The 27,825-nt window shown below is 32.6% G+C and overlaps 1 protein-coding gene across 1 annotated transcript; it reads left to right on the forward strand.

The window, feature by feature from the left end:
* Nucleotides 1-10,174: 10,174 nt before the first annotated feature.
* LOC134706960 (microfibril-associated glycoprotein 4-like) lies at nucleotides 10,175-26,310 on the forward strand. Its single transcript, XM_063566354.1, has 9 exons — nucleotides 10,175-10,205; nucleotides 12,016-12,054; nucleotides 13,649-13,731; nucleotides 19,744-19,815; nucleotides 20,242-20,368; nucleotides 21,856-21,989; nucleotides 23,771-23,867; nucleotides 25,380-25,544; nucleotides 26,063-26,310. Exons 1-9 carry the CDS (start codon nucleotides 10,190-10,192, stop codon nucleotides 26,308-26,310), a joined length of 981 nt encoding a protein of 326 aa, XP_063422424.1. The 5' UTR covers nucleotides 10,175-10,189.
* Nucleotides 26,311-27,825: the final 1,515 nt, after the last annotated feature.

Below are 27,825 nucleotides of genomic sequence, written 5' to 3' on the forward strand. Positions count from 1 at the left end.
TTGGGGCCTTTTGTGACTCGCTGTTAGGTGTGAGCCAACGCTCCGTGTTGAAGACCGTAAATAAACGAACAGAATTTAGTCTGAGATGCATGATTTTTTAATTAGTTGTTAGTGGCTTTGAACTAGCTGTCAGATAACTGCGAGTACTCTCAGATCTGTTCTTAGTGTCTTTTTGTTGTCGGGATGTACAAGTACCCGGCCACATTAACTTGTATTTTTGTCCATCTGATGAGTTCAGCCTTTTTCAACTAATTATTACAGTTCGTTCTTATGTTGTACTGTTATACCACTGTCCCAGGTTAGGGGGAGGGTTGTGATCCCGCTAACATGTTTAATCCCTCCGCACTATTTATGTTTGTGCCTGTCCCAATTTATGAGCCTGTAATCAGTGGTTGTCGTTTGTTGATGTGTTATATATTTGTTTTTTGTTCATTACTTTATTCAAATAAGGCCGTTTGTTTTCTCGTTTGATTGTTTTACATTTTCCTATCTTGTGGACATTTGTCTATTATATCTGATTGTGCGGTGTGGGATTTGCTCATTGTTGAAGACCGTATGGTGACCTATAGTTGTTAAGGTCTGTGTCATTTTGGTATCTTGTGGGAATTTTCTCATTGGCAATCATACTATATTTTAATTTTTATAATCAAGTAGATTGGAAATAAAAATTCAGAAATGGCAGGACTGTTTTCGGTTGTTGCTGTATATCATATTTGTTTTTCGTTCATCATTTAGTACATAAATAAAGACGGTAAGTTTTTCGTTTGTATGTTCTTGGCATTTGTAATTTCTGGATATTTGTAAATGACTATGTTGTATGGGTTTTACTCATGGTTGAAGGCTGTATAGTGATCAATAGTAGTGGATTTCGGTATCATTTGGTCTCTTGTGAAAAGTTGTCACCATGGCAATAATAACTTTTTTTCATTCTTATGTATACTTTTGTATTTACAAAACTTGTATAAAACAAGTAGAATAACACAGCTCAATACGGTATTTCATTGATTGGAGTAAATGGAAGAAGACTCGAAGAATATTCTCATATCGTCATATCAGCAATTATACTTCCGAACGGATTCCCTTACCTTTAGAGTTTGACGTGAACATAAAAAGGAATCTTCTCAATATCTTGAGGTTCTTTTAGTACATAAAGGCAACAGTAGTATACCGCTGTTCAAGACTCGTAAATCTATGGACAATAAACAAAATTGAGGTAACAAACTTACACTGAGGTAACACATTAAATATAAGAGGAGAACCACGACACGACATTATGTGTAACACACACAGAAACGGAAAATCGTTCACTCTAACTGTGATATCTTAAATCAATAAAAAAAAACATAGGTGCTGAGAGTTGTCGAAACCATTTGAATACAATCAATACATTTCAATACTAAAAATTTTATAATCAAACATCAATACCATTTTTTCATTCTTTTTCCTATGAAACAAGTGTGGACACAGATGAGTGTGGATAGTGTGTTTGGATGTTTGACAGTGTCTTATGACTAAAAGTTTTATGTTTTTCCTAATGGTGTTAATAACTGTGTTGCACGGTGACAATCGATCTGAGCATTAGGAGTGTTATTTATTTGATATTTTTTTTATGTTCAATACAGACATGGGGAGACAGTAATAACATTAGTTACCAAATGATTATGATAGAACATGTTCTACATCTTTGGTTTTGGATACATTTTGTAGCTGGGAGAGCAATTGTTAATTTCTGTGTCGATTTGGTCTCTTGTGGAGAATTGTCTCATTGGCAATCATACCTCATCTTTTTTATATGTATTTGCTTACTATTGGTATGGTTCTATTTACATTACTTTGTGGTGGATCGTCAGTATCAATAGTATTTTTTTTTGTTAAAATGTCGAATTTCTTCCTCAGATTAAAATACATTTATTGGTTTTAAGTAATGGCAATGACTTATGTCTGACATGATTATTGGGGCTAAATAAGATAGGAAGTAAACCTCTGTGCTGATTTATATCAATTCTTTATATCTCCTCCAAAGCTGGTCGAAGCAAAGACAAATTTTGACCAATATAAAAATGATTTCACCAAAAGAACCTTTGTGAGCATGCTTCAAAGACTCATAACTGCTCCAAAAGTAATCTGATTGAATTTGAAGCATGTCAAGCAGATATCATCAACATCTACTTAATAAGTCTTAATATGTCTAAATACCTAAAAAGCTATTTAGTACTCAAAAGGTATTGCAAAATTATTCATTTTCATTTTTGTTTTGTTATATGGATACAAATATAAGTGATACATGTACCAATACAGTATTTGTTGTGGTATGCAAGTGTAGTACATTTACTGTAACAGACATGGGGACACACACAGTTAATTCACACAAATTAAGAAATAACAAATGAATGGAACAGATACTCCGCATGGTGCTTTATACGACTGCAGAGGTGGAAACCTGAACGGTTGGGGCTAGTATGGACACAACATTCAAGCTGGATACAGCTCTGAATTTGGATTGTGGTTAAATAGTTGACACAACATAGGTTTCTGACACAGATTGAATGTGGTCTTTAAAGAACTTCAACTTAAAAATTTATTAAATTGGACATTTACCTATTTTGGTCCAATATCCAAAATCTAAATACATGGTTAAATTCAGAATATCATAGAACCCGAATAATTCAATTTTTGATGAAATCAAATAATGTTTAATTTTTGACTCTTTAGACCTCCATGTGGACCAATTTGATAACCGGGCCCAAATATTAAAAATCTAAATACACGGTTAGATTCGGCATATTGAAGAACCCCATATATTCAATTTTTGTTGAAATGAAACAAAGTTCAATTTCTGACCCTTTAATTCTTAATGTAGACCACTTTGAAAACGGGACAATACTGTGCAATTGAATATTCCTGGCTATTGGCAACACTGTGCAATTGAAAATTTCTTGCTATTGTGCAATATTGTGCAATTAGATATTTCTTGCTATTGTGCAATACAGTGCAATTAAAAATTTCTTGCTATTGCACAATACTGTGCAATTGGAGATTTCATGCTATTGTGCAATACTGTGCAATTGAACATTTCTTGCTATTGAACAATACTGTGCAATTAAAGATTTCTTGCTATTGCAGAATACTGTGCAATTGAAAATTTCTTGCTATTGCACAATATTTAGTATAATAATTTTTGACCCCGATTCGGACCAACATGAAAACTGGGCCCATAATCAAAAATCTAAGTACATGTTAAGACTCGCCATATCAAAGAACCTCAAAAATTCAATTTTTGTTAAAATCAAGCTAATTTTAATTTTGGACCCTTTAAAATGTAGATCAATTTAAAAACAGAACCAAAAATTAAGAATCTTAACATTGTTAGATTTGGCATATCAAAGAAGCACAATAATTCATTTTTTGATGAAAGCAAACAAAGTTTAATTTTGGCCCCTTAATCCTTGGGACCAAAACTCCCAATAATAATCCAAACCTTCCTTTTGTGGTCATAAACCTTTATAGATTTCTATTAACTTATATGCTAAAGGTATTGTTCAAAAAACCAAGAAAAATGCTTATTTGGGACCTGTTTTTGGTTCCTAAATCCTACACTGTTGGGACTAAAACTACCAAAATATATTCCAACCCTCCTTGTGTGGCCATAGACCTTATGTTTAAATATCATAGATTTCTGTTTACTAATACTTGAGTTATAGAGCAAAAACCAAGAACAATGCTAATTTGGACCCTTATTCCTTAACTGTTGAGACCAAAATACCCAAAATCTATCCCAGCCTTCTTTTCATGGTAATAAACCTTGTGTCTAAATTTCATATATTTCTATTGACTTTTACTTAAGTTAGAGTTCGAAAACCAAATGTCTTTGGATGAAGACGATGACGCCAACGTGATACCAATGTACAACCAAAAAGTTTTCAATTTTTGCGGTCATATAAAAATGATCTCAAATCAAATTTCTAATGAGGTTTGAATACAATAATTATTCAACTACTCATTTTAATAAAACAAAGTATTAAAATATAAATGTCATACAGTCATGATGATGATGCCCCCACTAGCATATAACGTTAAAAAGGTACATAAAGTGAAGCTGCCAAAAATTTAACTTAAACTGATTTTAGAGGTAGTAAGCATTATATACACATTTCACTAAATTTAGTTGAGACAAAGTTGAGAAATTTTTCCATTTGTGAAAGGGCATAACCCTAGAATGATAATCAAAGTGCTTGTAATCACTGAATGGCTATTAAAGACTGCTTAAATTTATCAGTTGGTAGTAAAGTGAATTTTGCATTGTATATTGTATATACACAAATGTACATGTATAGCATTATTTTAAGTTGATTCAACTACTATTCTGGACAGAGAAAACTAAACTCCAATTTTTAAAGAAGATTTCATAAAGCATTGGTTTTAGGTAATTCAAAAACCATTCTGGACAAAGAAATAACTCCAATATATTGTCTGGAATCTACAAAAATGTTTGTTTATGGCCCTTAATTCCTAGACTGTTTGCCCCATAACCCACAAAATAGACCTCAACCTTCTACTTATGGTATTCAATATTATGGTACAATTTCAGAACAATTGAAATACTTATACACGACTTTTTGTAAAAATTAAAGATTAATGCTTGTTTTGGTCACCTTTGGAACCCTTATTCCTAAACCTAAGGGACTATAAATATAACCCCCCCCCCCCCCCCCCCCCAAAAAAAAAAAACAATCCCAAGCTTCCTTTTATGATTATAAATATTACTGTGGATTCATTATTATTCTTTGGATACCAATTTTCGTGGCTTTCGTGGGTAGAGTCTCACCACGACATTAAATGTTCAACGATTAACAAATTTTCTATAGGCTTGTATGCAGACTTCGGCAAAACCACAAAATTAAATATCCACGAAAATGCAAATTTTCTTTAATCCACGAAAATTGGTACCCACGAAAATAAATGAATCCACAGTATGTTATAATTTTAAGGCTTCTTTTACTTATACTGAAGTTATTATCTGGAAACCATCCGTCTTGGGAAGACGACGACAGGATACCGCCATGTATTTCAACTGCAAAAATTTCTGTGGTTGTTTAAAAATTTCAAACATGTACAATGAAATATTGTTTTAGAAATTGATAAGCCTAGATATGCCTTATAATTTTTCCCCGCATAGTTGAAGGACCTTTTACACTCAGAACCAAGTCATCAGTAGGCAGCTAGTACAGATGTATTAAAACAACCTAGCATCATATTGCTAGTAGTGGTAGTAGCATTCTCGGGTAAATTTGTTCCTTTTTTTATAATATGTTTGGTTCAAATCAAAATAGAATGCTTTTATCTCCCTAATACTTACATTGTAAATAGAGGTGATACTACTTTGACAAATCCTTGTACATGAGAGTTTTCTGTCAAATCTTTATTTCACAAAGAATGATTTGCATAACAATGAACTGAGCTCAAAGCAAAGTATTCAATAATACACTTAGACAAAGAGCTAAATTCAGTGATATACTTTGTACTACAGGTCCTTCATTAACATCCATCGACCAAAACCACATCTCAAAAACATTCCATACTTCATGGTTGGATTCAGAAGTCCTGAAAAAGACATGATTTTTTTTATCATATTTTTTTTAAGTATAGATACACAGGTTAAAACTTTCTTGTGGTACAATCATTCCGTATCTAGCAACTATCATTTTGCTTCATGCACATATTGATATGTGTTGAGTTTATTACCTCTGTTGGAAATAACAACACACAAACCTCCACCTAATTTTAGTCAACGGACAAAAGATTCAAAAATATAAAATATTATCTAAGACTTGTCAGTGTCTATTTACCATTGTCACTGAATATATGTACACATAATTATATACATGCAAGACTAAAATTATGAAGTACATATATAAGACTAAAACTGACATTCAGTCTTTACGATATCTTCATTCCCAAAGTCATTTTCAAATTTGACTTCATGGTGAAATAAGATTCCATATCTACAACCAATGAAAAGGAAATATCCCTCTAATAGACTAGCATTTAAATCACAGTTTTCGAAAATGAAAGCTAGGTCACCGTGGAACCTAGAACTAAAAAAATCGAAACAATATATCTTAAATATTTCAAATGCATGTACATGAAATAATATAAATCTCTAAAATTCACCATATTGTTCCCTTTTTTTTATCTTCTGTTCGATACTGTATATCCAGTGGCGGATCCAGAAATTTTCTAAAGTGGGGGCCCACTGACTGACCTAAGAGGGGGCTAGCTCCAGTCACGATTCAGTGATTCCCTACATTTGTATATAAGCAACCAAATTTTTTCTCGAAAAGCAGGGCCCCCCCTAAATCCGCCTCTGATATCAACCTCTAGATGTCTTTCAATTACATTCAGTTTAGTGTGGGTTGATGTTTGATTGTTGTACATGTTACAATGAGCAAAGCCCATACCGCAGTCAGCTATAAAAGGCCCTGATAAGACAATGTAAAACAATTCAAACGAGAAAACTTACATGTTTAAGGTTACATCATCATAATATTTAGGGTAGGAAGGTAGGTCGGTATTTTCTTTTTATTATTTTGTCCATTTTATTTTTTGCGCCATGATTTTGAATTGTGTGGTCCATCTTGCATGGTCTGAGTTGTCCATGGGGCTAGAGTTCCCCTATTTATAATGATTGGATTATTTCTTACGACGGCAATAAAATGGCTTAGGGTGGGTGCTCAAAATAGGATCGGTCAGGTACCCGTAAACAAACATATAATTTTTTGGCCTTACCGAGAGCACCATTGAAATATATACAGATTGGATACGCATCAACTATGTAAGACCTAATTTCAACACCCATAAACAGTGAATATGTTTTTATCGCAAACAGTAGAATTTCATTACATAATCTGAAAGATGAAACCTTGAACTTCACAGGAAAAATACTCCCATTGCTGGGAAAAATCATTTAAAAAAGTATCAGTTCAATATGTAAAGCCATTATTATAGCATTTTTTCAACTATAATAGAATTTTCAGCTAAATGATAGCATCAAAGGCATACACCTTGCTACTTAAAAGTAGCAAAAATGTTTTTTTTTTTAAATGTACATGTACTAAATAAAAGATATCATTTAAATCTATTTGTTTTAAGTTTTGAAAAACTACAAAATCCCAATTTGTGACTAAACCTTGCAAATTGAATTTTCTACTAAAAAAAGTGATTTAAAAATCACTTATTTCAGTAAGTCCCCTGCATGACTGAACATACAAAAAACTTATGTCATGTTTCTGTATACCAATTTATCTGTTTCCTTCAACATATATTTAGAAATTATGTACATCGTTTTCATTAAGATACCAGATACGACTAAACATGTAAAAAAAAACTGTTCTACAATGGTATATGGAATCGTTCATAATGTAAACCCCCAACATACAATGTTGTACGGAATCGTAAATAGCAGGCGAAAGACAGAATTCGCGAATACACGGTTTCCGCTGTTAATGCCAGTGTTATCATGACTGACATTAGGGGATGAAATGCATATAGATGTTGAAATGTGTACATGTGGGGTTGTGCAGCACGTGTCATCATGACATGTGTCCCTTCACGGCCTTCAGTTTAGATTATAGACTAGAGAAGAGACTAAATGCGTACAAACCTGATGTCAAATGAAGATATACGGAATTTAAATAACGTTGATCCTTTAAATGTACGAAACACAAACGCATATGACAATTGTTCATATAAAATAGATAGTAAAATTTTCCAAATGAACGTCCATTAAAATTAAGTCTCTGATGAATATTTCCCGCGCAAATGTCATGGAATAGACCAAAACGAATAGTAGGTGTGTGTTGTCATTAAAACATTCGGGTCAATGAACACAGTTAGATTAAATATATAAATATGTTAATTATATTTATATTGGTTTTTCAGAAAAGTGACTTTACCAGATTTTTTTTTGTGGCAAACAACGGTAAATAGCCTATATCATCTTGACATGACATATGAAAACCCCTTAAGCATAATGGTGTGTGTATGGAATAGTCCATGGAATTGTCCAAACCGATACAGGTGAAATACGTAGAATAATATTGCTGGTGACTATTGTGGACACAGCAATAAAATCAGATTTAAGATCCTCATGAGCCCGTAGTAAAGTAAAAAAACCTGTAAAAAGCCTTATTTAATAAAATTTGCTCGATTAACCTTGAAGTGAAGACTAATAAAAATTTGCGTGTATAGTGAACCCCCTAAATAAAATAATACTGTGTTCTAGACCACTTCCCCTTTCCGTGATCTACTGAAATGATTTTTTACTATATAGTATGTTAATTATATGTTCTGCACTCATGCATGCATATACATAGTAACCCACGACTAGTCTGTTTTGGAAAATGGATGATCGCTAAATACACATGTACACATGCACAATAGAACAATATATACTTTATTCAGGGTTTAGTATGGCGTTCATTATCACTAAACTAGTATATATATATTTGTTAAGGGGACAGCTAAAGGACGCCTCCGGGTGCGGGAATTCCTCGTTCCATTGAAGACCTGTTGATGACCTTCTGCTGTTGTCTGTTCTATGGTCGGGTTGTTGTCTCTTTGACACATTCCCAATTTCCTTCTCAATTTTATTTTGGTTAAGACAAATGTTAATGGCATGACGTAATGAAAGTTTTCAGCGGCGGATTCATATTTTCATATTCAAAAAGTGGAAAGAAGATAGATTTCATAAATGTGGGAAAATAAAAATGATTTATTTCAATATGTAGACACCTTCTAGATCTATCAAATTAATAAGATAATTAGATAATTGACAACTGAGTGAATGCAGGTTTTTAATGAGAAGTTTCTCATTATACATGAAATAAATACACGACTTTTTGTTTATTGATATGTTGATTGCACTAAACTACGTCTGTTTACAAGTCAACGAGGCATAACTTCATATTTGCTGTATTGTTATCGTGTATTGATGTTGCTATATTGTTAGAGCATATATCAATATGTTAAATGCTGAGAAAACACATTCATCAACAAGCAATTTGTCAACAAATTGTAACTGTTTTTAATCTCCCGTTTTTTTTACAAACTGGAACAATTGTAATGAAAAAGAAGATCATTAAACACGTTATCAAAACTACAATATTGAATAATGATATATGTATAAGTTTTCTGAGAAATTCTGTCAACTAAAGTATAGAAAGTAATTTAAAATGGCATAAATAAACCTATTAGATAAAGCAAAATAAATTAAAGATAAAAGCCTGATACATATGATGGTTATATGTATTTGAGTGAGAATATCAGAGACTCAATAATGCTTTGAATTTAACTTGAAAGCAACTGAAAAGTTAATCAGGTTAAACATCAAAAAAGGCATTTAAAAAAAATACTTTCAAATACACGTTATTGAAAATATGGTTTAATGCATGTTCTGATTTTAACAGTTTCTATGCTTTTTAAAAAAAATCAATCTGCCTAAAATGTTCATAATTCATCCGGGAAGCATATAGTAGAACTTCACAAATATTTTAACATCAATTGCGTTCTAGGAACGGAAAAATAAAACACTATCACATTTACACAGGGAATGTATTTGTTGTGTGTGGATAAATTTTCTCATTAACCTCCTAGAATTATTGTTATTCGGAAATCATCGAATGTTGGACAATCATTTGTCTTGTTACAGATGGAAAAACCCTTATAATGTCAGAAACACTACATAACTCAAGCTTCGCTTTTAGGTAATTCAAGAAACATTTAAATACATTAATCATCAGCTAAGAAATAACTATCATCTGAAAGTCTCAATAGCTTTTGATAAATGAACAGACTTGGAGATCTTGGTCCACATTTTATAATCTTCTGTAGTTGTTTATATATAACGTTCTTGATCAAAATGTTCTACAATTACTTCTACACAGAAATAAGCTCTAGGTACAAGCACTGATAAAACACTTAAAGTTGATGAGAAGATTTCACACAAAAAGACATGTTCATTTGAATCCTGGAAAATTTGATGCATAAACAGGAACTTATTTTGGTATTGAAAATGATGATTCGAATAATGATAAGAAACACTTTATATATTACCAAAATGTTCATGTATACTTATGTGTACTATCTTATCTCATTTTGCCGACTTATCGACTGAGGTCTTGTTTGAAAGCGGATGTCTGAGAAAACGTGTAAGTAAGTTAACCATTGTTCAATCAATTATACATAATAATGTTTATAGTAGGAATAATATGTGTAACAACATTCATGTAAAGCATTTTCAGATCGTTTTTTTCCATGAAAAATAGATGTATTGTTGTGTCGTTTTTTGACGGAAAATAAATGAAAAATATAATTGTATTAAACTGAAAACTGATTTACAAGTTTTATAAATGTTTTATCTGTTCTTATTTTGTGTTGAAGGAGGTATATATAAGAGAGACGAAAATATCAACGAGACAGTCAAATTCATAGATTGGAAATGAACTGACAAGGCCATGGCTAAAAAATAAAAAGACAAACAAACGAATAAAAATACAGAAGACACAAAATAGAAAAAACCTAAAGACTAAGCAACACGAATCCTATCAAAAACTGCGGAAGATCTCATATGTTCCGGAATTGTAAGCAGATCCTGCCACATGTGGTACCTTTTCTATTTAGATAGATTTGAATGTCACATATATGGCTACCCCGACAAATACTGTATATACTGGTCCTAAGTCAGAAGACCGAGGTTGTCGTTAATCCCTGTATAGCGAATTATAGCTTTATAGCTTTAATAAAACGAAGACCATTTGTTTTCTCTTTGAAAAAAAAAATACATGTTATATTTTACTGTAAGGTAGACGTTATCCTCATTGTGGAAAATCGTACGATGACATGTAGTGATCAGGTCCTTATTCGTTATGTCTTTTTAGGATCAATCATATCACTTCTCTATAATTTAATAACTCAATTTCAACAAATGTAATTTAATATAGAGATCACAAAACGCTGATCTGCTCACTGTAAACCTACCGGTTTTCACATATTTTTTATGTAGGGTTTACCTTTTTCCACGCCAATTCGTTGAGATTAATTTTCACGATTTTAAAATTTATTTGATATTGTTAAATAAGGCATGACAAAAACATTGAAATATTCTCAACGATTTATTAGAAACGTTATTTTTCTACTCACAAAAGAGGCAAAAATAAATCACAAGTAAAAATCAATTGGGACACAGTTTTACTTTTATTGATTTAACTTAGTTCTGCAGCATGAAAAGCATCTTGCATATAAGTTCAGCACCAAATCCCCAAAATGTATGGTGCACAATCACAATCGATGCCATATGTGTCAAGTAAAACACAACAGATATGAAAGAGAGACGACAGATACCAGAGGGACAGTCAAATTATGAAACTCATAGATCGAAAATAAACTGACAACGCCATGGCTAAACTGAAAAGACAAACAAACAAACAATAGTACACATGGAACAACATACAATACTGAAGAATAAGCAACACGAACTCAACCATTAACTGGGGATGATCTCACGTGCTCCGGAAGGGTGAGAAAATCCTGCTCTACATGTGGCATCCGTCGTGTTGAAATATTCTTTTATAAATGCTGTTGAAATTTAGGTCAGTAAAATCGCATTTGTAACCTTTCATGCTATATTTTAGAACTGTGCTTGATGATTTCTTGTGAAAACTTAAAACTTAAAAATTAAATATTTATCTCCACACATAAGCACATAAAGCAACTGCTGTTAAAATATAAGTTTTAGAATGAATTCAGAGATGTGTAGAGCTAACACAATTGGGTTACAAATAGTGAAAGTTTTTCTTAATATCCGGATTTAATTGAATTCACTTTTGGTCACGTAGTTAGTGACGTCATCAATAAAATATATTCTGCTATAACAGATGAAATCCTTTAGAACTTATTTTATTTCAATCTGTTCTGATCTTTTGATTTAAAACAATTCTATAGGATTACTTAACATTTCAGTCCAATGGTCTGTCTTTGTGCTTCTCATATCCGTTGTAGGTATGTATTTATTCAAGATATAAATACAGTTGAACAGATGAGGAAGTTGGACTAGTAGATGCTCATTTCATTTAGTTCATATTTTTTTATATATGATGGCTACACTGAATATAGAAAATGTTCTGATTTATACAAATAAAAAAGTTTCAGGAATAGAACATAAAACAGATATTTCATTTGATTTTAATAGTATACTGTCAATGTGATCATTAATTTGTGTAAAAAGTAAAATCACAAAAATACTGAACTCAGAGGAAAATCAATTTGGAAAGTCCATAATCAAATGGCAAAATCAAATAACAAAACGCATCAAAAACGAATGGACAAGAACTGTCATATTCCTGACTTGGTACAGGCATTTTCAAATGTAGAAAATGGTGGATTAAACCTGGTTCTATAGCGCTAACCCTCTCACTTTAATAACAGTCTCATCAAATTCCGCTACATTTACATGATGCGTTAAATAAACAGTCACAATTAATAGAATAGTCATAATATGGGTACATCAGTAATCATCGTATAACAATTTTAAAAGGAACAATTTAACAAGCTAAAAAAACCAAAAGAAACCAAAAATTAGGTTTTTCATTGCGGTAAGGAATTTGTAAAAAATGAAAAACAAGCTATATAAAGTTCATGTGTCAAAGCGCTTTTTAGGATTTACCTGCATCAGGAACGATGTTAAGCCAAATATTTGAAGCCAAGGACCTTTTTTGTTTTTATATTTTATTTGTTTTTCAATAGTCAGGATTTTACAATAGCCCTACAATCACCACCTGACTGTGTTTTTTTGGGAAAACTTTGAAAGTTATATACAAGACTATCCTTTTTTTTTTTTTTTAAATTGATATTCATAATACAATATAGTTATGAAAGAAAACAATATCAACTCACAGTCACACTTCTCTCACTACTAACACATAGTCACTGCAATCTTACCATTAGTATGCATGTATGTCTATAAATAAAGTAAAAATCTAATACCAACTGCTCGCTATAGTATAATTTAAAGTATAAGCGATGATAGATCTCGATAAAAATGTATGTGGCGGGGACCAGAATCTTTCATAAGATGCTGCTCTATTACTTTTGTTTGCAACATAAAATTTATTTGCTTGGTATTGTTTTATTCAAGAGTTAAGCTCTATAACACAAGGAGGAAACAATTAAAGAGTTATATACAAAAAGGAACATGAAAATAGCTCTACCTAACAATTATTTGCTTTAATTTTGATTTAATATTTAATCATTTCGATTTTTTGCTGGTCACACAGGTATGTTTTTTCATGAACAATGTTTACACTATATTCATAATGCTTAGCTTGTATGTATCTTACTACAAGCACGAATATTTGAAGAAATTCGTAAATACATTTTAATAAAGCATGATAAAAAAGAAATTTATCTAAAATGTGAACTATGAGGATTCGTTTCAAAACGTTGGAAAAACCGTTTAAAAAATAACCACAACCCCAAATGGTTTTCTTAAAAAAAACTCTGCAATGGAATTGTTTGTGATAATAAACCCTTATTTGATTATACTTACCATGATCACATTCATTTTAATGTATTTTAATTTGTTGTCTCACACTAGAGTGTAAACAAGAATGTTGGTCCTGCAGTGGAGTTGAAACCGCTAGCGAGTGCACCCATCATATACAGTGTGGTGATGGTGAGGTCAGTAATAGTTGATATTTTTTTCTAATCTAAATGTAGAAGGAAATGTGCTCCTGAATATCATAGTTCATCATGTGTATGGTATGAACTTTATCTTTTAAAGACAAAATGCACTCAAAGTAGTTAAAATAATCAGCAAAATGAATTGTTAAGTTCTTATTCCTCTGGAAACAAACTGTCTAGCTCGTCATGCCGACGCGAATTTAATACAGGTGCATCTTTGAAGAAGCTGTCATCAACACTTACTTTACGTTCCTGTATATCAATCACGCACCTGAACTGATTTATTTCTAAAGTATGTTGACTATATTGGTGGAATAGAACTAAAAAATACTAAGGAGTAAGCCAAAAAGTCACAAAAGTAAACGCAAGTGTAATAGAAGAGCCGTCAATTCCTGTTCAACTAGTGACACCTGTTACATTACTCTTATGATTATGAGTCATATTAAGAAACAATCATCTTAAAACAGCTGATTGAAACAGTGTTCTGTTTTATTCTGGGCGAAAGCAAATTTACAGATCTAACATTGTTGGGTTGATGTTTAGACGAGTTGTATATACATTATGTACACAGCCATGTATCACCATCATTGATGGCGATCCGATGGATACATATGTTCTAGGGTTGTCACTGACTCAGACGTACTTATGAATATAATTATTTTCTGTGACTGTATCTTACATTAATTTGTAGGATCCTTTACTATAGATAATTTAGCTGATCTGTAACAATAACATCTTCATGCCTTATATATCATGTACTGTAGTACGCCGCTAGATTAAAACTGACGTGGAAAGGTAACACATGCCCACCGGAATGCTCTTTTTTTTTTGAGAGCCCAGGTGGTCGTGTGGTCTAGCGGGACGGCTGCAGTGCAGGCGATTTGGTGTCACGATATCACAGTAGCATGGGTTCGAATCCCGGCGAGGGAAGAACCAAAAATTTGCGAAAGCAAATTTACAGATCTAACATTGTTGGGTTGATGTTTAGACGAGTTGTATATACATTATGTACACAGCCATGTATCACCATCATTGATGGCGATCCGATGGATACATATGTTGTAGGGTTGTCACTGACTCAGACGTACTTATGAATATAATTATTTTCTGTGACTGTATATTACATTAATTTGTAGGATCCTTTACTATAGATAATTTAGCTGATTTGTAACAATAACATCTTCATGCCTTATATATCATGTACTGTAGTACGCCGCTAGATTAAAACTGACGTGGAAAGGTAACACATGCCCACCGAAATGCTCTTTTTTTTTTGAGAGCCCAGGTGGTCGTGTGGTCTAGCGGGACGGCTGCAGTGCAGGCGATTTGGTGTCACGATATCACAGTAGCATGTGTTCGAATCCCGGCGAGGGAAGAACCAAAAATTTGCGAAAGCAAATTTACAGATCTAACATTGTTGGGTTGATGTTTAGACGAGTTGTATATACATTATGTACACAGCCATGTATCACCATCATTGATGGCGATCCGATGGATACATCTGTTGTAGGGTTGTCACTGACTCAGACGTACTTATGAATATAATTATTTTCTGTGACTGTATCATGCATTAATTTATAGGATCCTTTACTATAGATAATTTAGCTGATCTGTAACAATAACATCTTCATGCCTTATATATCATGTACTGTAGTACGCCGCTAGATTAAAACTGACGTGGAAAGGTAACACATGCCCACCGAAATGCTCTTTTTTTTCGGAGAGCCCAGGTTGTCGTGTTGTCTAGCGGGACGGCTGCAGTGCAGGCGATTTGGTGTCACGATATCACAGTAGCATGGGTTCGAATCCCGGCGAGGGAAGAACCAAAAATTTGCGAAAGCAAATTTACAGATCTAACATTGTTGGGTTGATGTTTAGACGAGTTGTATATACATTATGTACACAGCCATGTATCACCATCATTGATGGCGATCCGATGGATACATCTGTTGTAGGGTTGTCACTGACTCAGACGTACTTATATATATATATATATATATATATAACGTCTGAATAATAGTCAACGATTTTTCCCACGAGGGCGCTGGATCGTTACAAGTAACGATACATGTACACAATAAAATAAATTATATAAACGCCTAAAAAGTGTACATAACAACACCAATAACACAAAAAGGAACTATAAATGTAATTATTTATAAATATTTCGGATAACAGATATCCTTCGTCAGTCAGATTCTGATGTTAAATGAATCATCTTTAAGTCTTCTTAGATTAAACTTTTACTAAATCTTGAAATTTATACAATAAAAAAGGCAAACCGAACATCAGTTAAGACGCTTGCATCATTGCAAAAATATGTTGAATATGAAATAGGTTATATGACTAATTACATCAGAGAGTTCAAATAAATGTTTTAAATAAAAATAATAATGTGCGATATGAACTAGCACATTTCTAAAGCTTTAACAGTGTCGATAAATATGATGTTACAAGAAAGATTGCGTTAATAAGAATTCCAAATAAACAGCATTGAACGGTCTTATTTCTAAATAAACAGCACTGAACGGTCTAAATTTCTAAATATTTCAGATTTAACAACTGTAGTGTAGTTATATTAGAGTCTGCGATGTTTAAAACAAACGGCCTTTTAAAAAAAATAACAAATTTTGACTAAAGTAAAATAGTTGGACGTGGCTTGGTACTTATACATCCCTCAAAAAATTAAGCAATTAGATTGTTATATTCAACAGATATATTTTAGAAATGAGTAAGGATAGAAATAAAAACGGGGACTGTAATAATAAGTAATATAACCCAGATGTGAAGCACTGCATGGTGGCGAATTACATCTTTTCATTTATCCCATTTGGTGCCAAAGTTGTTAATTTTCTTATCCAAAATCTTTCCCGAGTAAGTCTATCCTCCCTAGACCAAGCAGAGTTGTGGTCAATGATAGTAATGGTCAGTCGATTGAGATCTGCCTTAGTGTGGCCAGGGGATCTCAAATGACGACTAAGAGGGAGGTCTGGCTTGCATTGGTAGTCGCTACGATGACCGTTCATTCGTTTGTGAAACGGCTGTTCTGACTCGCCAACATACTGTTTACCACATTTACACTGTAGGAGATACACAACATTTGTAGTCTTGCAATTAACATTGCAAAATATGGTGTATTCTGTACCAGTGGAGTGACTGTTAAAAGTCTGGGTATCCAGTATTTGTTTGCAAGTCAGACATCGTTTGTTTCCACAACCCTTACAAGAGCCCACTGACGAAGAGCCTGCTTGAGAGCATAACTCAGCTCTCACCAGCAAGTCTTTAAGGCTTTTTGGCCTGCGGAAAGCCAGTACAGGTGGCTCGGGAAAGATCTTGGATAGTTTAGGATGTTTTTCGATATCTTTCCAACTTTCGCGGATAAGGTGAGACAAGTTGTCAAATTTTGGATGGTAATTCAACACAAAAGGCACCCTCCTGTTGACCTTTTTGACTTTATGTTGTAAAAGTTCATCTCGGCTGATGTTGCTAGCACGAGAAAAACCTTTATCAATGTCTTTCCTTTTGTAGCCCCGATGTTTTAGGTGACCGCGAAGTTCTTGTAGTCGTTTTTTGGCAACATCGTTGGTGGAGCAAATCCTTTTTATTCGTATGGCCTGGCTGTAGGGAATGCTCTTGGTGCAATGTTTAGGGTGACAACTTGAAGGCGACAGATATTGATGTTTGTCTGTGGGCTTGCAATACAGATCTGTAAATATGTTTCCATCCCTCAATTGCGTTGTAGTGTCAAGAAATGTGATCTTAGAGTCAGAGATTTCATATGTGAATTTTATTGAGGGATGGGCATCGTTGGCATGTTGAATAAACAAATCTAGTTCTTGTTCAGTATTATCCCACTTCATGTCAATATCGTCAATAAATCGGAACCAAGAGAGGGGTTGATAAAGAAAAGAATTGAGAATTCTCTGTTCTAATTTCCCCATAAAAATATTGGCATAAGACGGGGCCATCTTTGTTCCCATTGCTGTTCCATTAACTTGGAGAAAGTGCTCACCATTGAATGTGAAGTTATTGCATTTTAATACCAAAGTAAGAAGCTGGATGAGACATTCAGTTGGTGGATGTAAGGTGTTACGAGAGTTCCAGACTTCCCTACAGGCTTCTATACCATCGTCATGGGGGATATTAGTATAGAGGGAGGTAACATCAAGCGAGACAAGGATCGTTTCAGGTGGGAGAGGGTTCAAAGATTCCATTTTTTTAAGATAATGTGTTGTGTCTTGAATATATGATGGTAAATTTTCTACGTGTGGTCGGAGATGAAAGTCAATAAATTCTGATATTTTTTCTGTAGGGTGGTCATTGGCGGAAACAATTGGTCTACCTGGATTATTGACTTTATGTATTTTGGGCAGTAGATAGAAACGCCCCGGCTTTGATTTTTCTGGTTTTAGATATTTAAATGTGGTTTCATCAATGTGTCCCTGTTCACACATGTTTTTCAGGTTTGTGGTGATCTCTGTGTTAAATTGAGGGGTGGGGTCAGAGTCTAATTTCTTATAGAATCTCTCATCAGAGAGTTGACGTTCCGCCTCTTGAATGTAGTCACATCTGTCCATGACGACAACAGCGCTACCTTTATCTGCTGGTTTAATTATAATGTCGTCTCTGTTTTTAAGTAACCGGACAGCTTCGTTTTCTTCAGAAGATAAATTGTTGAATGTTTGGGAAGTAGCAGTGGACAGATTTGTTACGTCGGATTTAATTTTGTCAATAATATGTTCTAAAGTAGCACATTTACTGGGTTTAGGAATCCATGAACTTTTTTTCCTGAATCTGGGAATATCGACATCTTCTTGGTCGTCATCTGAGTCGAGATCACTTGTGTCACTATCAGTGGAACTTTTTGTGGTGTCTTTCGAAAAATATTCCTTAATTCTGAGGGATCTTGCTAACTTGTCTAGGTCATCTTCCAAAAGTATATATATACAACTCGTCTAAACATCAACCCAACAATATATATATATATATTCAGTGATGCTCGATGTCAAATATTTGAAATCCCAAACGTTTTCCAAAAATGAAACACTTTGAAACTAAAAAGGACAAAACGTAAAGCCTAAAATCCGGCAGAGTCAACTTCAAAAGAAATATATTCCTTTATCTTATTTCAATTCCAAAATGTTGTCATGGTAAATTTGAACGGACACTATCTCGAAATACTTGACTGTTATTGAATATCGGGTTCGCAGATGATGGTAGATCTATTCCAATTGTCGTACAAATAATCCTGTAAACTTTATCTCAAATGTTACCTAATACGGCTTATTAATGAGATTATGTTCATATGAGCAACACAACGTGTGCCAAATGTAGATTATTATTTGGTAATCTCTCCAGGGAATCTGATACCATCCTCATTTATTGAAAGTTTTGTATGTAATGTTTTCTATACTGCTGTTTGTCTTTTGGAAGCTTTTTTTGCCATGAATTGCGCTTAGTTCCTATCTAACTTTTGTGTTTGATTAACTTATATGTATCTACATCTTCTTTCTTAAATTGGGAGAAAGTTACACATATTTTAACTTTTCTAAAGGTGTACGTCATTACTCAGTAGCAGCAAGTACATCGATACTAGCATACTTTAGAAAAATACGAATATGGGTTTTGATTGATATAATGTTATGCTTTCCCTATTATAAATTCAACCTTTTCAGGAACCCACCGACACAACGGGCGTAGAAGTTTCAAAATGTAGCCTTTTTCAAAAGCTTTCCGATATTGAGCTGAATTCAATGTGAGTAAACTATGATGGGTTGCAGATCGGGTTTTTGTTTGTTTCATGTCGATAGTTTTGTCAACATTACAGTTTGAACTGTGAGAAATCCCACCTCAAGCTTCTTTTGAGAGCCTCGCCATTCGGTTCATTCCTTCACATCTAGTTTAGAAAATGTTTTTGTTGATCGAGTTGGTGCATACCTTAGGTAAATCAAAATGATGATTATTTGGTTTGGACGTACTTAAAGTTATGATTACTATTTGTTATTGCAGGTCTGTTATATGCACAACTTTGTAACCGAATCCGGCACCGAAGAGTTTGATTACGGATGTGGCTCGTCACTGGTATATTATATCTTCATTTTTATAATAGTTTAAACAGACCCCTTAACATTCATTGACATACGCTGACAGCCACGTCACTTAGACTTAAATTGTTTTGGTAAATATATCAATTGCAATGATATCTTCCAATAATTATGTATTATAATATCCATTGTAACTATGTTCAATATTTTAAATGATAAAAATGTCGGTAGACATACATTTATGAAAAAGCAATCCAATGACTCATCAAAACCAACTAAAGGGCAGAAACCATTTAATGAAAATAGACAGACATTTAGACAGTATTTCAAGTTTCAGGTCGTCCCGACTCTGTTAAATTTGTAAATAGATTTTAGAAAAAAAAGTATTCATATTACAATAGATCAACTGGTACATTCTCCCCTTAATATGATAACATTCATATCTGTTTGTGTCGTAAAATAGGCTTGTAGTAATTCGGGTGGTTCGATACTTGGTCGCCGATCTGAAGGCCATCATGTGAAGTGTGCACTTTGCTGCGATTCCAGACTATGTAATGACATTTTGAATTGCTCAAATTCTGTTCAATTACGTAAGTATTATGCCATTATAATCGTAAGTTATTCCATCAATTATTTAATGTTTTCCATAGCACACATATAATTATGTGCATCAAACACATTTATTGTCGTCTTCATAAATCTTTCCTTTATAGTGACAATGAGTCCGGAAAGATAATTTGCTACAACACAATATGCTTCAACCCAACATTTTTTTTTTAATTTTTGGGGTCTTAGGCGTGTCAGTTTGTCATCCACTATTTAATTGAAAGATCTATTTAGTATCTCTTCTTATCTTTGAAAGCATTGTCCTTCTCCTCCAAAGGTAGTTTTTTTTTTCAATATTTACTAAGGCTTTTTTCAACAATAAAATGTGACCGCCATAATACAGCCATGGTCGGTGGTAGTGGCAATTAACTTGCGTTAAACACATTTAAACAATACAACAACCAACCAAAATATACCTTTTCGGTTGTTAATATTATGTCCTCTGAAACAGTTCCATCGAAAAAGTAAAATCACAAAAATACCGAACTCCGAAGAAAATTCTAACCAGAAAGTGCCTAATTAAATGGCAAAATCAAAAGCTCACACAGATGAAACGAATATTTAACTGTCATATTCCTGACTTGGTACAGGCATTTTCTTATTTAGAAGGGTTTATGCGCTAGCTGATCCTCTCACTTGTACGACAGTCGCATACACTTCCATTTTTTGACAATAATGTGTAATTTTCTTTTAGGAAAAATTCACTTCTCAAATCAACGATATAAGGCATCAGAGAATTTAACACCTATAATATTTTGTGTGTAAAAGATCAAATTGAAATTGAATTATTCTTCCTGATTTTCATTTTTTATATAAGTTCACAAATCAAATTAAATTATCAACAGCTAATTTTCCTGTTGGTGTAATTTAACTGAAATAGAAAAATAAATTTCATAGTGAAAGTTTCTCAAGTAAACATAAAAAAGTTCCTCAAACTCTTGATTAAGGATGTTTGCTGCTCAGTTTCAAAATAAATAACTTTTCATAAAACTAGTATGTATTGATAGGGAATAAATTGAGGAATCAAAAAAGCAAAAAAAATATAGGGGTCAATGTGCTTGTTTTCGAGTTATTAGCCATTGAAATTATGGCGGGAAAATGTTCTCTCTTGATTTTTCATAGCTTTATCATTGACCAGTTATAGTTCTCAAATACTATTAAAAAATAAATAAAATTTTATAAGACTTTTACAAATGACTTATAATAATACATGTAAAAGATTTTTAAAAAGAAGAATGGGGGTTCATGGGGAAAATTTCTTAATGCATTCAAATGGATTAAACCAGAGGATTCCGAAAATCTGACAAAAATTCCAAAACATGACAAGCAGACATCCTTAAGGCACTGTTTTGTTAATAGTTAATGAAATGAGATTTGATATAAGGTGTACATTCAGATTGGTTTTATTTTATATATTTATATAAAATAAACATGACGAAGATTATATTAATCATACGTATCATTATTTCAGCATTAAGACTTCCACGAGAATGTGCCGACTTACAATTATCTGTAAATGGTGTCCATACAATTTACCCATATGGACAAATGCAGCTTCCGGTATCTGTTTATTGCTACGTTGATTCAAGTTTGCATTCATGGACTGTAAGTTTTTAATTTGTACATTTAACGGGACTTTAGTCTAATTATGTACCGAAACAGATGAAGAATTATATAACCAATATAGCAAAAGTTTTTGAACTTTGATCATTTGCATAGCGGTCACGTTGCTTTATCATGTCGACAGTCATTCCAATAAGATTATACACGCCCCTTAACAAAATTGCAAATATACAAATTCCAAAGTCATATCAACTGTTTGTCCGCACGTAAGTAAATTGTACATGTCTTTTGATATAAGTTCGTGAACAACTTTACACGATCTATCTTGAAAACATTAGTTATTTTCAGTTTACACACATGAAGAGCAACTGTTGTATTATCATGTCTACATTAAATAATAAAAAAAACATAAAAAAGCAAGATTTAAATAGAAATACGGATACAAGAACCTATTGTTGAAGATTTGTCCGAATGATGGGAAACATCTTGCATCTTTAATTTTCAGGTTAGATAACTTTATCTTACCCGCTTTTATAAAGTTTGTGGCCAAATTGTTTTGAAAACATGATGATTGCAGCCTTCCCTTTTCGTAAATGGAGAATTTTTGGTAAGAATTGCACAAAAAATTTATCAATTTCCACAAAAGCGAAAAATACAATAATTGTAAACCCATGACGGAAAACAGACTGGATTTCCCCCCAATTTGAATCAATTCATATTCTAAATCTTCAACTTGGAAAACAATTTAAAGCTCAGTAGTCAGTGCTTCGGTACTGACATGATTTAACAAACTTTACTTAAACTGTCTGTTTATAAATTTCTGAAATTACTATGAAACTAAGGTTTCAACTCCCTCAGGCAAAGTTGGCTTTAGACAAATTTGGCTATTTATTTTAGGTATTTTTTTACATAAAGCTCTTCAACGATTTTCGGTACATATACATCTTCGGATTTCAAATGTTTGGCTTTGAGCGTTCCTGATGAAGGTAAATCCAGAAAAAGCGCTTCGGACGCAGTAAATTATAAAACGTGTTGTTTTCCATTTTTTACATCACTGGGTCGATACCTCTGCTGGTGGACTATCAGTCCCCGAGGGTATCATCAGCTCAGTAGTCAGTGCTTCGGTACTGACATGATTTAACAAACTTTACTTAAACTGTCTGTTTATAAATTTTTGAAATTACTATGAAACTAAGGTTTCAACTCCCTCAGGCAAAGTTGGCTTTAGACAAATCTGGCTATTTATTTTAGGTATTTTTGACATATAGCTCTTCAACGATTTTCGGTACTTATACATTTTCGGATTTCAAATGTTTGGCTTTGAGCGTTCCTGATGAAGGTAAATCCAGAAAAGCGCTTCGGACGCAGTAAATTATAAAACGTGTTGTTTTCCATTTTTTAAACAGAAGGTTTAAAATCACCAGATACTTGCACATTATATGAATAAAGTATCCAGAATTTGCCATATGCAAACACATCTAAATTTTACTACTGTAGTTTTACTTTTTTTCTCTCCAAATTTTCAATTTAATCTATACAAATGACGTATTCATTTGACATATACGTTCAAATATATAACTACAGCATTACTTAAATGTTTCAAAAGATAAAGTTACCAACTGTTTGTCATTTGCTAAATTTAACATAAAAAGTAAAACGTAAATGATGGTCGTGTGAAAAACAAATATATTTCTTTTTAAAATCGGAAATCCATTTGTCATGAATGTTGATCAAGCGTTAGGATATATGTCTCTTAACCTACATGTTACCATTCCGATTGATTTACTTTTACTTTTAATCGTTTATCATGATCCTGATTTCAGGTTATTCAACGAAGAATAAATGGATCAGTCAACTTTTATAGAGACTGGCAAGCATACAAAACTGGATTTGGACACGCAAACGACGAGTATTGGTTAGGTAAAATTGTCAGTTATAGTGATGAGATAACGTTGAAAAGGGCTAACTGGCAAACATAGAAAAGAGGAATGTCACATGTGTTAAATCAATTATTATAACACCTTTATAGATTCAGTACGCCCGAAACAATTATCTGGAACTACCTTTATCATAATTACTCTTACCCCCAAAAAAAGAAGCCGGTATATACAATTAAGTATAAAGAAGCTATATGACACAAACTGGCACTTATAAGACTAGGCAAATTCATTTGACTAGAAATACTACTTTGCCGGTCATAGTTGGGACTATATATTCGTAATTTCTTATTCTAATCTACGTAGAAGTGTTCTAATTTATCAGCAAATAGTTCAGATTTTGGCAATTTTAATGATAAAAAAGAACAGTAGAGCGATTCATTTCCCACAAATGCAATGATTGTGTATAAATTTTATAACGGAATATATAGGCAATCAAGATTTCATTCTAAATACATAATTACTAAACGTCTTCTGAAGTGCTTTTGCACAAGGAAAATTCAAGATAATGACACTCTTTTTATTTTATCAAAACCAATAACTCTGTTTACTACAAGATAACATATTTATGGAAAGAAATCTAAATTACGTCTTTTTTGCAGAAATTTAAAAGTATATAACTTATCCCTGCTTTGAATTGCAATATGAATTACTATACAGCAAAAATTGCATACCCGTTTTTCAGGCGAAAAACCGGCGTTTTACGTATGTTATAAAACGTACGTAAAACGCATATTGAGGACAACGCATGTAAAATACCCGTCTGAAACGTATGAATTACGTATGATAAACGCACGTAATACTTGTGTGATGTTAAATTTTTACCTATAACGCCCGTTTTACGTGTAAACGCACGTTAAACGCCTGTTAATTTCTAGCAAATCATACGTTTTACGTATGTATTTTTTGTTATCACCAACACCCGTTTTACGTATGTTTTTTGGCTTATTAAAACAAAAAAATGTGCTTGAAGAGGCTAAGCTATTTTATAGCTATATAACTATTTATAGATATATTCTCTAGAAATAAAAAGCGATTGAAAATGAATTGTGAAAAACATGATCAATTTGATGTAAAATTCTCTTGAAGATATAAAATGAGTTTTAATATGAGAAATAACGGCTACGTAACACAAAAACATATAATGAAAACGCACGTAAAACACATGTAAAACATATGTTTTACGAGCGTTTTGAAAACATACGTTTTACGTACGTGATGTAATACGCCCGTTTCAAAACAGGCGTTAAACACCCGTTTTGGAAGATGGCGTTTAACGCATGTTGGCTAAAACATGCGTTTTCCATACGTTAAACGTACGTTTTACACACGTTTTTTAAAACGTACGTAAAACATGCGTTGCACTTTTTGCTGTGTACTAGTATACTATTTTGTTCTCTTTATTATTTGGTTTAACTGTCAAAATCTGAACTTTTTTTTATAAATTATAACAAACATTCTTTGTAAGTAATATCATTAGATATATTTTCTATAGGGAATGACAATATACATGAGCTGACAGCCGACTCAAACCATGCATTGATGATACTTATGACAGATTTTAGTGGGGTAACAAAGTTTGCTGAATATCTTTCGTTCCATATATCTTCTGAAGATAATGGTTATCAGTTGATGGTCAGTAAATATGATGGAACTGCAGGTATGGTTTACACTTTATTTTACTTTGTATATCATATATATTCAATATAATATTGTCCTTATTAAAGGCTCCTTAAAGGTTGCTGTTCTGTGCTACTTAAGGCTCTGTGTTGAGGATGACCTTTGGCTATGATGGTTTACTTTGAAATATTAGACTTAGATTGAGTTGTCTCATTAGAATTCATACCACATCTTCTTAAACATGAATCATATAATACTCTCGAAATTCGCATATTTCATTAAAGATCTAAATCGCTTTTATATGCTCTTTTGAAATTCAAAATGGGAGGAGACACCTCAGCTACCTTAGTTTACTTAACTTTAATTTGAGTTTGTTAGAAATTAATTTAATCAGTTTATCAATGATGACATGTCATAGTTATATTATTTACCTCTTTATATTTAATTTTAGTAAGACTTTATAAACACAACCAACAACCACAAATTGACAACCCACAACAATAATATATAAGAACTAATAAGTTGATCAGAACAATGTACAGCTATATTTAATTTTAGGAGATTCTTTGACAGGACAGAATGGACACAAGTTCACTACTTTAGATCGAGATAATGACAGTTCTGGATCTAATTGCGCCGTACTGTATAAAGGGGCATGGTGGTATGACGCCTGTCACAGCTCGAATTTAAATGGAATTTATTATCATGGTCATCATGATGAATTTGCCACGGGAATAGATTGGTATACATTTCATGGGTATTATTACTCAATGAAGACTACCATGATGATGATTAGAAAATACTAATTTGAAAACATTAGAATAAAACATTACATGAAATCCATTTCATTGGGTTTTTTTTTTAATGCCAGTAGAATAACTCACTTATTGGCATCTAACAAAAACACAATTTAGAATTCATTTTCTTACTGGTCCTTTAAAACATTTTGAATATTACTAAATAAAAAAACCTCGTGAAATTGGTCTGAGCATACGGTTTTAGCGAATGCACAAACATGCAATAACAATGAATATTATATATTTTGCTACCTTCGAAACAGCACAGACTGAACAAGAACTCTAGATTTTTTAGGAACTTATGAAGACTATAAGATTACCGCGAGTATGTGATTATTTGTTTCTTATAACCAAATTAAACTAAACTGTTATACCTTTTCCGAAGTTAGGAGATAGTTGGGATCCCGCTAACATATTAAACCCGCCACATTCTGTTTGTATGTGTATGTCCAATGTCAGGAGCAAGTAATTCAGTGATATAAATTGTTTGTTGATGAGTTTTAGATGTTTTGTCGTTAATATTTTGTACATGAATTAGGCCGTTAGTTTTCTCGTTTGAATTGTTTTACATTTTTCATTTCGGGTCTTTTTATATCTGACTATGCGGTACGGACTTTGCTCATTGTTGAAGGTGGTACGGTGACCTTTGGCTGTTAATATCTGTGTTTTGTAGTCTCTTTTGAAGAGTTGTCTCTGTGGCACTCATTCCACATCTTCTTTTTCATAATTAAGCTGAATGATTATTTACTTTATAGTACAGCCCGAAGAATGCCCTCAGATTTGAGGGAATCTCAAATTTCACAACTAATTACCTTCACAGTTTGAAGTCCTTGTAATTTATATATCACTCTTCCCAATAAACTGACCACAGATGCTACACATAGATTATCTGATGAGAAAGTCAACATTTTGGCATTTTCTGTCTTTTCTTGAAAAAGAAATATTTCTACTACTTGTAACCAAGGAGGTTATATTATAACCTCCTTGTTGTAACATTATCTATGTGTGTTTATTCTTCATAGGATTTTGACAATCAAGTCACTTTTTTATCAATCATGTTTAAATACAGTTAAAGGAATATAAAATAAAGTTATGAATATTTTTTTATTTTTTTTAAATGTTGAATAGTTAATTTTTATCATTTTGAAGATTAATTTTGATAAGAAATGAATATTCCTTGTAATTTTCACATTTATTTGATAAATTTGATTTAATGATAAAACACAATCTCCTTAATATTTAAACACATTTTTTTGTTTATAAAATATTCATTAAGCAAAGACAATTTGGGATAAGAACACCCTCCCCCTTTTTATACGCCTGATTAAAGGAAGTCTTATGTTATATCTTTGTCTGTCCGTCTTTTACATGTCAAACATCAACATTATCTAGTATTGGGTAAAACCAACAATTGCTTTCAGTAGTTCTCATGAAGCTTTGGTGAATTGTTTATTTCTATTTATTTAAGTTCCCTTTTGCTTTTTATAAATTTTAAATTTCACATTATTTTATGGGATTTTGTTC

The sequence above is a fragment of the Mytilus trossulus genome, chromosome 1, assembly GCF_036588685.1.
Source record: "Mytilus trossulus isolate FHL-02 chromosome 1, PNRI_Mtr1.1.1.hap1, whole genome shotgun sequence".
NCBI lineage: Eukaryota > Metazoa > Mollusca > Bivalvia > Mytilida > Mytilidae > Mytilus > Mytilus trossulus.